At 35.8% G+C, this 16,066-nt stretch overlaps 3 protein-coding genes across 4 annotated transcripts; 2 read left to right on the top strand and 1 right to left on the bottom strand.

Annotated features, from left to right (window-relative positions):
- Nucleotides 1–115: 115 nt before the first annotated feature.
- trappc5 (trafficking protein particle complex subunit 5) lies at nucleotides 116–3,289 on the bottom strand. Its single transcript, XM_067402465.1, has 3 exons — nucleotides 3,241–3,289; nucleotides 2,648–2,974; nucleotides 116–1,304 (listed from the first exon to the last, which is right to left on the bottom strand). The coding sequence occupies exons 2-3, from the start codon at nucleotides 2,915–2,917 to the stop codon at nucleotides 1,008–1,010; spliced, it is 567 nt and encodes a 188-aa protein (XP_067258566.1). The 5' UTR covers nucleotides 2,918–2,974; nucleotides 3,241–3,289; the 3' UTR covers nucleotides 116–1,007.
- Nucleotides 2,981–12,149, top strand: serhl (serine hydrolase like). 2 transcript variants are annotated; one of them, XM_067402464.1, is made up of 14 exons: nucleotides 2,981–3,324; nucleotides 3,441–3,578; nucleotides 3,816–3,903; nucleotides 4,035–4,178; nucleotides 4,333–4,446; nucleotides 4,809–4,850; nucleotides 5,806–5,825; nucleotides 6,160–6,234; nucleotides 8,795–8,904; nucleotides 9,250–9,329; nucleotides 9,443–9,477; nucleotides 9,704–9,780; nucleotides 11,249–11,330; nucleotides 11,423–12,149. In XM_067402464.1, exons 3-14 carry the CDS (start codon nucleotides 3,846–3,848, stop codon nucleotides 11,567–11,569), a joined length of 984 nt encoding a protein of 327 aa, XP_067258565.1. In that variant the 5' UTR covers nucleotides 2,981–3,324; nucleotides 3,441–3,578; nucleotides 3,816–3,845; the 3' UTR covers nucleotides 11,570–12,149. The 2 variants fall into 2 exon arrangements, with proteins under 2 accessions (XP_067258565.1, XP_067258564.1); XM_067402463.1 differs by lacking the exon at nucleotides 2,981–3,324 and having other exon boundaries at nucleotides 3,392–3,578.
- Nucleotides 12,150–14,907: 2,758 nt separating this feature from the next.
- On the top strand, nucleotides 14,908–15,469 carry LOC137032361 (small integral membrane protein 45-like). The gene is made up of 2 exons (XM_067404117.1): nucleotides 14,908–14,989; nucleotides 15,255–15,469. The coding sequence occupies exon 2, from the start codon at nucleotides 15,263–15,265 to the stop codon at nucleotides 15,467–15,469; it is 207 nt and encodes a 68-aa protein (XP_067260218.1). The 5' UTR covers nucleotides 14,908–14,989; nucleotides 15,255–15,262.
- The last annotated feature ends 597 nt before the right edge of the window (nucleotides 15,470–16,066 follow it).

Genomic DNA, 16,066 nt, shown 5'->3' with positions numbered 1-16,066 from the left:
TGACACTATTTACAAGAAATCAAGCACTACCAAAGGTCATGATTACACTTGATTACACATACAACTGCTAAATCCAGTTCCTGACAAAAGCTACCATTTATTGCAATAAAACTGTTGTAACTTAGTGTCAGCCACCACCGTCATCAAAAAAGAAACACAAAATGTTACATTATCTTACAGTTTTGATAATAATCATGGTCATGTTACTGTATTAACAATAGTAACAACTGTATACAAGTGTTTCGGCAGAAACTATGGTTACCATGGAAAATGTGTGTAAGGAACAGTATTTCCAAATCTCTCCTTGCAATTTACAAAGACTTTATTATATTGTAGGACATGTGAACAAATGAAACATACACATACACAGATCAATCCTCTATAATACAAAAATGATCAAGAAGTCCAAATGTAATTTATCCTGTAAATAAAACTTCATCCAGATATAATTCTTTCATTTTGCCATATGTACATTGCCTGAACAATTTAGGGAAACTAAACAGTTAAAGGTGCATTTGACATTTTTCCCACACAATATCTGTGCAGTAACATGCTGTTCAGCAGATTTTATACTTAATGACGCAATAAGATCCAAACCTAACAATCTATTCAATTCTTATTTAATTGATTATTTATTACAATTTATTATTATATTATTATTATTTTTAGCACATATGCAAAACAGACATCCAAAGATTATGATCTTCATACAGATAACTGTTCACTGCATTAGCGTATCAGTAAACACATCGTGTTTTTTCATCGTGGATTGGACTATTGAGGTGACTGTGCTGATGCGGCTTGTCCTCATCAATATTCTGTAACATCATTAAACAAGCAAGAGAGACAGATACAGAATATAAGTTATTTGAGATGTGTGCTAAATGAAGTGGATTTGATAGCAAAGCTATACAAATGAATGAAAAAACAATCAATTCAACTTAAATCCTACTGAGGCTCCAGACTCAAGAGTAAAACTTGAGACTTGACCTGTGCTAAGCAATCTGCTATCTGCCATCAAGAGCTTTATCTCGAGCAATGACCGCCTCATCAAACTTGATCATCAGTGTGGTTCCCTTATGCCAGTGGACAGTGACTTTGGCTGGGAAGCCACTGTGGGTTAAGATAGCCTCCACAATGCCACCAGTGAAGGCTGCACAGTTTAAAGTGCTATTCTCTTTAGGTACTGATATGTAGGCATTGATCAAAGGCTCCTTTTCAATGATGTAGTATGTTTTGTCATCATCGTTGGCTTGTTCCAGTTTGTCTGCCTCCTTTCCAAACAAAGATTTCCACACATTTACCTAGGAAGAAGTCAGAAAGAAAGTTAAAGGGTTATTTCACCCAAAAATAAAAAAATTCCTTCATCAATCACTCATCCTCATGTTGTTCTAAAGCCATAGAAGTTTTTGGAACACAAATGATGAATTTACATAGACCACTCAAATTTGGTAGACGGAAGCTTGAAGATGCTTGTTTGTCACAAGAACCAATGAGGTTTGTTCTTGCGGGTCAAGCAAGTACAGTTGAGCTTCCGTTTACCAAATACCATGGAGTGCTCTATGTCTGCTGATCAAAGTTTATATGTGAATAAAAGCATAATTCAAATCTGTTCACCATATGAAGTGATCGTGTCTCTTAAGAAACCTTGGATTCACATGGATTTATTTTACGAACGACAGTTTTGGGTTAACAGACTTTCGGTGGATGGACAGAAATCTTGTTAGTTTGTGTTTCAAAGATGAACAAAATTCTTATGGGTTTGGAACAATTTAAAGGGTTAGTTCACCCAAAAATGAAAATAATGTCATTTATTACTCACCCTCATGCAGTTTTACACCCGTAAGACCTTCGTTCATCTTCGGAACACAAATTAAGATATTTTTGATGAAATCCGATGGCTCAGTGAGGCCTCCATAGCCAGCAATTTCCTCTCTCAAGATCCATAAAGGTACTAAAAACATATTTAAATCGGTTCATGTGAGTACATTGGTTCAATATTAATATTATAAAGCGACGAGAATATTTGTGGTGCACCAAAAAAATAAAAAAATAAATAACGACTTATATAGTGATGGCCGATTTCAAAACACTGCTTCAGGAAGCATCGAATCATGATTCGGATCACGTGTCAAACCGCTAAACTGCTGACTTTGGCGCTCTGAACCGCTGATTCAACACAAAAGATTCATAACGCTCCGATGCTTCATGAAGCAGTGTTTTGAAATTGGCCATCACTATATAAGTCTTTATTTTGGGTTTTTTGGTGCACCAAAAATATTCTCTTCGCTTTATAATATTAATATTGAACCACTGTACTCACATGAACCGATTTAAATATGTTTTTAGTACATTTATGGATCTTGAGAGAGGAAGTGTCATTGCTCCCTATGCAGGCCTCACTGAGCTATCGGATTTCAACTAAAATATCTTAATTTGTGTTCTGAAGATTAACAAAGGTCTTACGGGTGTGGAACAACATGAGGGTGAGAAATAAATGACATTATTTTCATTTTACGGTGAACTAACCCTTTAAGAGTGCATAATTGATAACAGAATTTTCATTTTTGAGTGAACTATCCCTTTATAGCCTATGGGAACTTCAACCAAAATGACATACAATATGTAAACAAATAAAAAGTAATACCTTAATAAATAGAAGTATGTTTAATACTTTGGTTTCCCTTTTCCCATTTTTCTCCCTCATCACAAGCACATCCAGAAGACTGGCTCCAACACCTTGACCCATGTCAGCCAGCCGGGCCTGGAGCTCAGACACCGAGTACACGCGGCTCTGACAGTATTGGACCATCTCGGAGAAGAGCAACGCGAACGCGCTAACGCTCACCTCCGTTTTAGGACGCGTGAGCGAGCGCTCGAGGATCGCAGATTTGCCTCGCGTGAAGCGGACCTCCATTCCGTCCACACCAAATTTGAATCGCAATCTGAATTAAAGAACAAAAGTGCCTGAGCCCTGGAATACAATGACAGTTTGTGTTATAAATCAGCACATTGTACTTTGTAAATATATATGTTTGCGAATGCGTAGAGTTGAACTGTCAAGAGTTGAATGTCATTCATTGCTGCTCTTATCATGTAGCTGTTGGCCTCTGGCTACATTATGGGGTTTCCTAAATATATAGAGGCTGAATGCACTACGCCGAACTAGTACAGAAATTACATGAAATGATAAAGCAGGTATCAAAATTACAGCATATTTCGTTGCTCACTAGCGTTTACCTGATGTTTTGTGTTTCAGTTCCGGATGCGTGAAGCCACGATTAGTACAAAATGCCATTGTGACCGGATATTTTCAATATAAAAGTAGGATGGGAAATAGCAATGAATTTGCGTTTGTGAAATACAGCACATTGTTTTTTTAGTGGTAAGCTAGTTATACATTTTGAAAATGCATTGTTTCATTTAATTTTGTCATTTAGGCACGAAATTGTCAGTGGAAAAGACTTTTATTTTGAAATCATAACTCCAAGGTTACTCGCCGGGATGCGCTTTGCTCACAGTGCGAGATGTGCCTGTAAATAGTAAACTTCAAGAAGAGCCAATTAATATCCCTCGACGTAAGTATGCAATTAATTTTGGAAAGCATGACTATACAATCAAGATATGCTTTATATACATGTACTTTTATTATAATTTTATATTCATTTAAAAGTATTTTTCTCTGCATCCGTGAAGAAAACTTTTTTTCTGCATGCATGTCATGTTCAAATGAATAAGGTGCAAGTTAAGTAACCTTCAAAACATAAAAAATATATATTTTTCAAATAAACATCAGCTTCTCCCTCTCATGTAAGGGGGTTTAAACTTCACTGCAAGGTGTGAGAATGATTCCTGCGTTCACAAGTCTCAGACACTTTGGCACAACTACAATGAGAAGAGCAGGTAAGAAACAGCCTTTTTTAATTATTGAAAAGTATATTGGTTAACATTCATCATAGCTGCTTCAAAATGAACTTTTAAATACATTTAGGGAGCATTTCAACTAATGATGACCCTTCTGTACTTTGACACAGCGTCTGAGTTCCGACTGACTGTCCCATGGGGAGAGATGAGAGGTCAGGTTTGGGGTCCTTCTCATGGTCGTCCTGTGCTGTGTTTGCACGGTTGGGCTGACAACAGCGGGACGTTCAATACTCTGATTCCATTGCTTCCTAAAGGTACAGTGTTTGATTCCAGCAGAGAAGAATTCATGACCATTATGAAGATCCACATTGATAAATTCATTCTTACATACTTCATTTACAAGCATCGATGAAGTGGCAGTGGTTCTCATTTTCTCTCTGTTTTTCTTTTTCTCCACATCTCTCTCAGACTGGAGATTCATAGCCATTGATTTTCCAGGTCATGGTCTCTCGTCTCATAGGCCTGATGGATGCTTTTATGCCTTTCCTTTGTATGTGGCAGATGTTCGGCGAGTTGTAGAAGGTTTGAAGCAACTCAGGACTTTGTTACAAACTGATAATGAATCATCTTCACTACAAAAACAGTAACGTTTTTGCCTTATTTTCCACAGTTAAAATATCTAAAAATGCTTACAACAAGATAAATGTAACTGAGAAGCAAAACTTGTTTTCAGAGAAGGTGTCCTGAATTTATTTGAGCAAGTTTAGCAAAAGTTACTGCTATTACAGTATGGCAAAATAAACTTGTATTCAAGATACAGTCTTATTCAGTGTTGCTTGTAAAGTAAATATATCTTGTTTTAAGACTTCTTAGTTATTTTTCATTGGAAAACGAGGCAAAAATATAATTAACTATATTTGTATTTTTTCTCCATTTGCTCGCAGCTCTTCAGTGGAAGCGATTCTCTATTATTGGACACAGTATGGGTGAGTCAACTCTTTTACTGTGGTCTTCATTCACTGACGGGTCAAAGTTCTCTTTAGTGTGTGAAAGGTCGGAGGATCTATGTAAACTGTAAATTAGCTGACGATGAATAATAGTATTGTGTAGCTGTGTTATTGTAGTGCTCTGTAAAGCGCTTGTATTCTGTAGCTTTTCTTCTATTATATAACTATATAGTAGTAGATCAGTAAGAGGGCATTAGTAGGACACTGGGATGAACACCACAAGTCTGATTTCATATTGCCCTACTATTTATAGCATCCCGGTGCTCTAAATGTCATCCTTATTCATGCCAGATTATGATTCACGTTTTTGAATACCTGCAATATTAGTTCCAAGGATTTGAGCTTGAATTTAAATGAATCCAAATCTATTAAATTAATCCATGTGTGTGCTTTAAATACAAACTTTGAAAAATGTAAAGGGTCAAACATGGGTAAAGATATAGGATGTATGTCAATATATGATTTATCTCTGCCAATACTGTTATAGTTGTGGTGTGGATTCTGCTATCTTTTATATTTAGAATGATTTTTAAGGCCCGTTCACACATTTTGGAAAAGTTGGAATCACTTTTAGAATGATTTTTTTCCAGCTGATGAACGATAAAAATATTGAGAGCCAGTCAGAATCCATCCTACTTAAAAGAGCTTGAGCTTTTTTTTTTAGCCTTACATGTTAGACTGTGATTATTAGTTCTAAACGATGCAATGTGCTGTGAATGCCCAGGAATTATGTATAATATTTATTTTACGATAGAGTGAATACATACACCTATAAACAATCTTGGTGTAACATAACCACATTAATAATCACATTAATAATTTTGACACTGAAATAAGTAAAATAAAATAAATAAATGCAATTATTGTTTTTATATTGTTTTTGATCTGGATTAAATACCTGTCCATTTACCATAATTTGATGTTTCTTTAACAGGTGGGAATGTGGCGGGAATGGTAAGCATCCATTATAATGCTTTTCTATTTATGAAAAAGAGTTGTTTAGTACAGTAGTTTTGAACTTGCTTCATGACCCAGATTTTACATTTGACATAAAGGCACAACCTATCACAGTACTAAAATGACGCATTGTTAAAAGTAGTAAAGCTGTATATTCCCAACAGTTTGCTAAATTATTAACATTTTTCTATCTTGCCTATGCATGAGTATAAAGCTTTTCCCTGCTGCCTTTGAACAGATACATTTTTGGGTTTGGAACAGTTAAGAACCAATGTTTTAGTACAGTCACTGTGTTGTGTAAATGTAATGTGTGAATGTTCTGATTTTCCAGTTTAGCGCGTTATACCCTGAGATGGTTGAAGCTGTAGTTCTCTTGGATACTTTTGGATTCCTCCCGACAGAAGTGGTAACAAATATAGCTGCAAGCAGCCATTAAGGGGCCAAGCACAAAGAAGCAAGCAAGAAGTAAAATCATCAGTAAAATATAGCATTTTATTTCATATATTTTATTGTAGTTAGTTGAAATTTAATATTTTGTTTAGTTATAGTGCCACCAACAGGTGCAATCCCACCACTTTTTTATGTGTCCTCAGAGTTTAGGAGTTATAGACGTGTATGAGTACATAAAAAATGACCCATGCATGACATGGATTGCATTTTTTTGCCACTTTCTATCAAAATTTTGGGCTGTAACGTTTAGCCAATGGCCTATGATTCTAAATTTCCGATGGTGGTTGTGTCTTAATCAGACTAACGGTTTCCAAGATATTCTCAAATGTTGTTTTAATGCTAAATCGCAACGTTGCACAAACCATAAGGCGAAACCTAGTATATTAGGTATCGTTGGAGTCAGCAAGGATTCAGTAATCTAAGGTGATGACTCCCATGAAAATAAGTCAACCACATCAAAAGTTATGAGCATATGAATATTTTTATTTCACCACTACGTGGCGCTGTCACAAAACTTCTCAGGCTCCTTCAGGGCATCATGCTGATGACCCATATCGAGTTTCGTAATGATAGGCTAATGTGTTAAAAAAAACGCAGCATTTTGCTACAAAATGCAGAATGGCTGACGGCCAGAATGGCTGATATGGTCAAAAAGTTTTATAAATAACCGGAAGTTATGAGCAAAAATAGACTTTTTCTATTTTTTGCTATCTCCAGACCAGTAGGTGGCACTGTGCAGAAACACAGTATGTAGCCTCAGGTCATGCTTGTGATGAATTTTGCATGTTCTTGCAATGAGAATTTTCAATAACTTTTCACCAGCATAGTCTGAAGATGATCTGATTTGATTTTCATGAAAATTGGAGCAAAAGTCTCGGGGGAGTTTGAAAAAGTAGGGTTTTTTTTGGCAGAAATATTTGACAGGAAAAGTTTCATGATGGAAAATGCCATCATAGGGTGCAATCGAATTATATTGAGCCAAGGAATTTTGTTTCTAACCCTTATGGTTCAAAAGTTATCAGCATAAACATGAGTGAAACTTTGGACAAGTGGTGGCGCCAGAGAGTTTGTTCTAGAGACAAATTTGCTGTAGTTTATGTTGGGACTGTCCTCTATCAGGGTGCCAAATTTCATAACTTTCCCGCAAGCAGTTCTATGGACTGCCATAAACTCCCAGAAAGGAAGAAAAATAATAATTAAAGCTTCAAGCAGTGATGAAAGGGCCCTCGCACCCGGGCTCACTGCCACCCGGTGGCCTTAGGAATGGGTGTGATTAACGCCCGGTGGCGTTAATCACATTCATTAGCACTTAGCCAATTGTTGCATGATTTAATGCGTGTCTAGCATGTTTGGTACTTCGTGGCATATACAAATGTGTTTCAGGGAGTGAATTACAGTGCAAAGCATGCCATTTCCTGTTGTCAGTAGGTGGCACTAAAACTAACTGAATATTAGCATATAGAGTCTTCAGGCCAGGACTCTTATCACACATGTGAAGTTTGGAGCAGATTGGATACTGTCTGCCTGAGTTACAACAACTTCCTCCTTCATGGCAAAACATCAGACTTTGTCACACGCCACGGACAGTGAAAACTGTAGATCTTTGCAATTTAACATCGCTAAAGACTTAAAATAAGACTTAACAAATTTGATTTTGATCTGGGTAAATCTCTACGAGGAGTTAACCACAGTGTAAAACACGTAATTTCCTGTTGCCAGCAGGTGGTGCTATGACTGTAACTTGGCATGTAGATGTGTTCAGGCCATGACTCTAATAAAACGTGAAGTTTGATCGGACACTGCATGCCTCAGTTACAGCGACTTCCTGTTTCATGGCGAAACATTGAACTTTGTCAGGCCGCCACTGAAATGTCCTTCAGCGAAAACTGAAAATTTAACGTCGCAAAGGCCTTTAGATTAGACAGACCAAATATGATGTTTTTCTGATTAAAGCTTTAGGAGGAGGTCGTTAAATTACGTCTTGAAATGGCAAAAAAATTCAGAGAAAGAATTGCAGAGAAAATTCAAAATATCTCACTTCCTGTTGGGTTTACAGATTTTGCACCCAGGACTTTTTTGTAGGTATTGGGTTGTTACATGTGTCTACTGAATTTCATACCTGTACATGAAACGTAGCATGAAAGGTGCTTAATTGAAATTTTGTAGGTGGCGCTATTGAGCCATTTTGCCACACCTAATTCAGAATCCCATATCTGATGTAAATTTTCACCATTTCTGACGCGTGTGCAGAGTTTCATGAGTTTTCGAGCATTTAGGCCCTCTAAAATGCGATTCATTTTGGAGAAGAAGAAGAATTGACTCCGCAATTACAATCGGTTCCTCACACCACCGGTGCACAGGCCCTAATAAGAACGCCAACTGATACAGTAGGTGCCATCGCACCTTCAGTGCTTGGCCCCTGTAAATAGAGCATGTTAGAGTCGCTGTCTGTAAACATAGAGAAAACTTCTTGTTCAACATGCATACAAGATAAATGTTTATTTGTCCTTTCTTAGCCTGACATGTTTAAAAACATGAGAAAAGGGATAAATGATCAAATCCATTATGACAACAAGATGGATGAAAGGAAAGAGAAGGTGTACACGTACGAGAAAGCCAAAGAAAGGTGAAGAATGCCTGATGTCATATTTTCTGTTGAGTTTAAGCTTTGCCATTACCATTACACGTGACCATTACACGTTACTACATGTACTGCAGTAATAACAGTAAATCATGTACAATTACCAAACCCTATGCCTGCTTAGTAAGTACATGTAGTTAATTAATATTTCTCAGTACTAACTTGAATAAGTACAATAACAATGTCACCTAAAAATAAAATATAACAATCTTTACTGTCACTTTTGATCAATTTAATGCATCCTCGCTGAATAAAATCATTAATTCCCTTTCCTAAAAGTCGTACTGACTCTAAACAAATTGTATATAAATTATTATTGTTCTCTTACAGGTTGAAGATTGCAAACCCCGTTCTTTCCGATCATTCCGCAGATATTCTGTTGGAGCGAGCAGTCAGAGAGGTTGAGGGAGGTAAGACATGCTCTAGTTGTACATTCACTCCTAGACTTTCTCACAGGTTTTGCTCAGACAAAACATTTTATTATACTATTATAGCTCTCTAAATGATTTCCTTTCTCTTAAAGGATTTATATTCACCAGAGACTTCAGGATCAACCTGGTGAGCCATTTCTATATATTTATTCATTCCTTTACATTTCAGTTGTGTGTTTATTCCATTTAACAAGATTTCAGATTTTGTTCGACTGTTTAACCCACATTTATGTATCTTGTTTTCTGCTTTACAAATGTCTTGTTTAGGAAGGAATGTGTGAAAATATACACTATACACATCATGATTAATGTGATATATCTTTTTCTGCTAACTTCTGATGGTTTTGTTTCAGAAAAACATTGTAAATATTAGTATGCAACAAGGCCTCTACATGCTGTCACTAATTAAAGCCAGAGTGATGCTACTGCTGTGAGTTCAATTTACACACACAAGTTTTCAAAGAGTTCATGAGAAACACTGTACACATTTATGCACAATGCTCAAAATTAGGGCCGCACCATTATTACATTTCTGTCCAGTGCTGATAGGATGATGGTTATTTTCATGTTATGGCCAGAAATCAATAATTTGGAACACCTTGAAATTATAAGGTATTATGACATTTTTGTCAAAATTTAGTTATTCACATATTCTTATTCTGTGACTTATTTACATTGTTTTTTTTGTTTTGTTTTTTTTATTATGTTGTGTACATTTTGTATGGAAGCCCGTTTCCGTCACGAAATAAAAAAATTAAAACAGTCATTGTGAGTTTTTATCTCACAGTTCTGAATTTTTTCTCAGAAATCTTACTTTATCTTGCAATTGCGAGTTTATATCTCACAATTCTGACTTTATAACTTGCAACTGTGAGAAAAAAGTCAGAATTCTGAGATAAAAACTCGCAATTACTGTTTTTATTTTTTTTACTTAGTGGTGGAAATGGGCTTCCATACAAAATGTACACAACTTAAAAAAATTAAAATAAGTCACAGAATATTTAGACAACAAAAAGGTTCTATCTACAAAGTCGAGTGGAATGCAAAAAAATTGAAGCTCAGTATCTTAAACCGCTCAGAATGCAGATAGAACCTTATAATTCCAAGGTGGTAAATTGGCACTGGCAGATATTAAATGATCTACTATTATGTGTAAATAAATACAAAATAAAAGACATTTTAGTGCTACAAGTCATCATAACATTATAATGTACAGTATGAATAATATTTTACTATTTGAAATAAAGTGGCCCCAAAAGTATTCAACAGTAAAGTTACACAAAATGCCTGAATGTCATTGTACTAAATAAGATATTTAAAACAAGTGCTAGACCTGCATGATTAATTGTTAAAAAAAAATCACAATTTCGATTCAAATACCCACGCAATCTCATTCCTAAATGACAACGATTCGCCTGTGTCTGTTAAACCTTGTTAACCAAAAAAATCTGTTCAGTTTATTTGTGATTTGAATTATTCATTAAATAGATTTGTTCAAAAATCCAGCAATGAAACAAGTGAAGCATTCATGAGTGAGTCATTGAATCATTCATTCAACCTGATTTTTTTTTCATTCAAATTCATTTAAATGAATTAAACATTTACAATAGACTACAGCAATTAACGTTTTGTCAGAACCTCTAGTAAAATGCATGTTATTTTGTTTAACTGTCTGTTCAGAATTGTGGGAAATTCTATTTTAAACAAAAATAGAGAATACATATCATGCAGCTCTACCAAATGACATCTGTGAACAATTGATGTATAAATGTGCGTAAGTGAGGCTTTAGTGCCCAAATACTTTTTGGGATGATTGTTAAAAATACTGTTTATCCTAACACTATCAGATACATACACTATCAGACAGAATTTGTGTCTTAAAGATGTTTCTTTTCCAGGGCAAATGAGGGTCTGTTCAAAACGTTTACTCTACCTAATGGATATGGTGATATGATTCGGAAGAGCTGGACTGATCAAAAAGTAAGATACATACACATGCACACATAAATGAGGGTAAAACGTATGTCTGGAATGGCAGTATGTACAAATATATCTTTCTCACTCCTCTGCAGGCCACCATTATTGACATAGAAGGAGACCATCACATTCACCTCAACAAACCTGAGTCCGTGGCCTCCATAATCACTGATTTCCTTCAGTCACACAGTCCTGACAAAACAGAGAGTGAATGTGACAACAATCAGACTTCGAAATTGTAACACACACATGCAGATTCAAATAATGAGGTTTACTGATCCAAAGTATTCACATCATTAACCAGTTCTCATAATTTTGTGTTATACTGCAATACTTTTTTTAAGCATAACAAACTTATTTTCTCATATTACAAAAAGGTGTTCTGTTAAAAAAAAAACCTTCTGAACATTTGCAGTGTTTTGCACTCCATTCATCCATTCGTCTTCCAGTTTTAATGCTGGTGGAAATCACCCACACAAAAGGTGCGGATTCGCAAAATACATTGCTTTGAATTTTGGTCTTCCCATTAAGGCCAGTTTTCTATGGAGTCAGTTTTTGTTAATGACTCTCTTTATGTTGAGTAATTAAAATGAAATGCTGCTGACGTTAATTGTAGTCTTAAAACAAAAAAAGCTTTAGTACCAAATCATCTTTATACATTACTAGATTTAATCTACTCAAAGAAAAGCTGGCCATGTGATACATATAAAAGTTTTGTGTGTGTGTGAAAACGTCTATTAATGTTAATAAATATTAATTAAAAACATCTGTGTTTTTTGTTTTGATTTTTTTATTGTGGTGATACAAAATTAAAGATTCATGTGTGTAATTTCTGAGCCAGAAACAAAATGTAAAAATAGTTTGACTATGTGCCATTAAATGTTCTCAATGTTCAGCATCATTATTCCAGTCTTCAGTGTCACATGATCCTTCAGAAATCATTCCAACATGCTGATTTGCTGTTCAAGAAACATTTGTGAGTTTCATTTCCTTCAGCCTTTGCTTAAAGCTGCACATCTTGCGTTTGCCTTGTGCTCATATGTAGGTCAGTGCTGCTCAGTTTTGCCTTACATTTGAGCCTATCAATAGCATGATACTATGAAGGCCAACAACTGTGTAATGGGCATTATTGTGATGAGATTATATGTGTGTGCTTGAGTTTAAGAATCTGCTTTGTTTATTCAGTCAAGCATTGCTCACCTCAAGCTAGTAAGACTTAAAGAGTAATGTAGCAGCTCCAAAGTGTGTGTGTGTGTGTGTGTGTGTACGCACACACTAGAAAGATTACATTAGGAAGATTAGTCTGGGACGTGTCATTCATGTTAAAGAATTTAATCCAGTTTAATAATTTATCCTCAGATCTATATGATTTTCTTTCTTTCATAGACTATGCATAAAAGGAGATGTTAAAGGGATAGTCCACCTGAAAATTCATACATTTTTACTCGTATTGTTCCAAACCTGTTTCACTTTCTTTCTTCTATGGAACATCAAAGAAGATATTTTGAAGAATATTAAAGGGTTAGTTCACCCAAAAATGAAAATTATGTCATTTATTACTCACCCACATGCCGTTCCACACTCGTAAGACCTTTGTTAATCTTCAGAAAACAAATATTTTAGTTGAAATCCGATTTCTCAGTGAGGCCTCCATAGGGAGCAATGACACTTCCTCTCTCAAGATCCATAAAGGTACTAAAAACATATCATAAATCAGTTCATGTGAGTACAGTGGCTCAATATTAATATTATAAAGCGATGAGAATATTTTTGGTGCACCAAAAAAACAACAAAATAACAACTTATTTAGTGATGGCCAATTTCAAAACACTGCTTCAGGAAGATTTGGAGCATTATGAATCAGTATATCGAATAATGATTCAGATCGCATGTCAAACTGCCAACGGCTGAGATCACGTGACTTTGGCGCTTCGAGCCGCTGATTCGACACAATGATTCATTTGTGATCCGATGCTTCATGAAGCAGTGTTTTGAAATCGGCCATCACTTTATAAGCCGTTTTTTTTTTTTTTTTTTTGGCGCACCAATAATATTCTCGTCGCTTTATAATATTAATATTGAACCACTGTACTCACATGAACCTATTTAAATATGTTTTTAGTACCTTTATGGATCTTGAGAGAGGAAGTGTCATTGCTCCCTATGGAGGCCTGTTCCGAAGATGAAAGAAGGGCTTACAGGTGTGGAACGACATGAGGGTAAGTATTAAATGACAGAATTTTCATTTTTGGGTGAACTAACCCTTTAATAATCAAAAACTTTCTGTTCCCATTGACTTCTATTGGATTTTTATTTCTTGTATTTATTTATTTATCTATTTATTATTTATTTATTTTTGGTCCATGATACATTTGTAGACATTGGGAACCAAAACTTTAGTTACCAGGTAACACTTTACAATAAGGTAAATGCTAATAATAGTTAACTACATTAGTTGATATGAACTAACAATGAAAAATACTTCTAAAGCATTTATTCATCTTAATTATGATTATATATGTAATCGATTAGTGCTGTCAATCGATTAAAAAAATAACTAATTAATCACATTTTTTCTGTAAAGGATTAGTTCGCTTTAAAATGGAATTCCCCCAAGCTTTACTCACCCTCAAGCCATCATGTGTATATGACTTTCTTCTTTCTGATGAACACAATTTGAGTAATATTAATAAATATCCTGACGCATCCGAACTTATAATGGCAGAGAACAGGACCAATGAGTATAATGCTCAAGAAAGTGCATCCATCCATCATAAATGCACTCCACATGGCTCCGGGGGGTTAATAAATAATATGTCTTCCGTATTCATCAGTTGCACTTTCTTCGTAAGTTGAATATGGAAGGCGGTCTGGCGGAAGCTAGATATTTTACTCTATAACATGTTAAATATGGATATTTTTCTTATACACAAACGCTTCGCTTCAGAAGGCCTTTATTAACCACCAGAGCCATGTGTGTGTGGAGTATGTTTATGATGGATGGAGGCACTTTCTTGAGCTTCATACTCGTTGATCCCATTCACTGCCATATATTTATTAATATAACTTGATTGTGTTCAGTGTATTTTACCACATCACCATTCACTGTATGGAAAGGAGCAGCATTAACATTCTGGTAAATGCCTACTTTTGTGTTCCGTGGAAGAAAGGAAGCCATACGGGTTTAAAACAACATGAGTGTGTGAGTAAATAATGACAGATGAATGACGCTGTGGCTTATTTGAACCTTTTCAGGGATTTGAAAACATTATACAACACAACGTCCTTCCTAAAAATGATTTCCAATAATATCTGCCATGATCCAGTTTGACATGAAATGACCAGGATTGGGAAGAAAGGGTTACAAAAAAAAATTATGTAACTTGTGCTCTGACCCTTTCCTCGTCAGAGATGTCTCCATGGTTACCCCCCTCCCAACTGGATGGCACAGCTTTGACAAGGAGAGCACGAAAGCAAGGGTGTGAGAAAACCCTCATTCCATAGCATCGAATAAGATAATAATATAATCGTCCATGTAGATGCACCAGCCATCTTTTTGGCTTCATTAATCAGCATTTTTATTAAGACGATTCTATCTGGGTTTAACACTTTAAACCCCAAACTACAGTGCCGGTTCACAGACGATCAAAGAAAGACTGCAGGTATGTGGAGACATGATGTAAAGCTGATGTTTTATAGCATGCTGTCCTTCATTTTTAGTGTATTCATCTTCATTGTACTTCATGTTGTACTGCAGAGTAAAATGGGAATTGTTACTGTTAGGTACTGTTAAGAATGAGTGACAACACAGTCATATTTCGATATGGATCATGGAATGTTTCATATACTGCAGTAAACATGTTTTCATTTTAATTCAGAGAATAAAAAAAACTGTCTTCATGTTTTCTCTCTTTCTATACTTTTGAGATAGCACAATGCCTTGGATGTTTCTAGACTGGTTCGTCCCCGTCTATCTGCTGGTCTCAGTCCTGGTCCTGGCCGGTTTCGGAGCGTGTCTGTATTTTCTGGAGCCTGGTCTTCAGGATGCCCACAAGTGGAGCAACAAGTCAATGAGACACCAGCCGCTGGCTCCCACAAGGCAAACACACTGCAGAGATGACGACAGCAACGCCTTGTTATGATGGGACATGTGTGGACGCAGCAATGAGACATTCGTGCCAAATCACCCACTGATGCCACTTTATCAAAATCACAGGGTTTTTTTAATTATATGCAATGATCTGCAATCAGATTACAGAGTAAAATGGTATAATAATCCTGCAGAACTCCATTAATTTATATTTACAATGATTGGTATTTGCATTAAACATTGTAATGGTAATTAAATTTGGGTCAATGGGTAACTGAACTCGGTATGCTGTTCAGAGTGTTAAGGTGGTAAAGTCAAAGTGATAAGTTAAACCAGTTGAATATAAGTTCTTCAGGAATGAGCCGCCTCTTGACATTGCAGTCAAAAGTAAAAATACATATTGCTATTCTAGCCTAATTTTTGGACAGGATGAAGTGTACGACTGACATGTTTACCTGTTGTAGCATATCCACGACACTGACGCAAAATGTGGCATCAGAAAAGCACTAAATAAAGATTTCGGCCCTGCAAAACAATTTGATCAAATCCAGAGATGGTTCCCAACAAACCTCCCACACAAGTCAATGTTAGAGTAAATTTAAGTGACATTTGGCCAAACTGGAGGAGCAACCGTGACATTTGTGTGAAG

Source organism: Chanodichthys erythropterus, chromosome 12 (genome assembly GCF_024489055.1).
Source record: "Chanodichthys erythropterus isolate Z2021 chromosome 12, ASM2448905v1, whole genome shotgun sequence".
Taxonomy (NCBI): domain Eukaryota; kingdom Metazoa; phylum Chordata; class Actinopteri; order Cypriniformes; family Xenocyprididae; genus Chanodichthys; species Chanodichthys erythropterus.
This window is presented reverse-complemented; position numbering and strand designations above follow the sequence as displayed.

What these genes read in the sequence shown, in the direction of transcription:
- trappc5 (XM_067402465.1), bottom strand. Translation starts at nt 2,917, where the DNA reads ATGGAGGTCCGCTTCACGCGAGGCAAATCTGCGATCCTCGAGCGCTCG. An exon ending in ACATACTTCTATTTATTAAG is followed by an intron (nt 1,305 to 2,647) that starts GTATTACTTTTT and finishes ACTTCTTCCTAG; the next exon opens with GTAAATGTGTGGAAATCTTT.
- LOC137032361 (XM_067404117.1), top strand. Translation starts at nt 15,263, where the DNA reads ATGCCTTGGATGTTTCTAGACTGGTTCGTCCCCGTCTATCTGCTGGTC.
- serhl (XM_067402464.1), top strand. Translation starts at nt 3,846, where the DNA reads ATGATTCCTGCGTTCACAAGTCTCAGACACTTTGGCACAACTACAATG. An exon ending in GAGACTTCAGGATCAACCTG is followed by an intron (nt 9,478 to 9,703) that starts GTGAGCCATTTC and finishes GTTTTGTTTCAG; the next exon opens with AAAAACATTGTAAATATTAG. An exon ending in GCCAGAGTGATGCTACTGCT is followed by an intron (nt 9,781 to 11,248) that starts GTGAGTTCAATT and finishes TTTCTTTTCCAG; the next exon opens with GGCAAATGAGGGTCTGTTCA.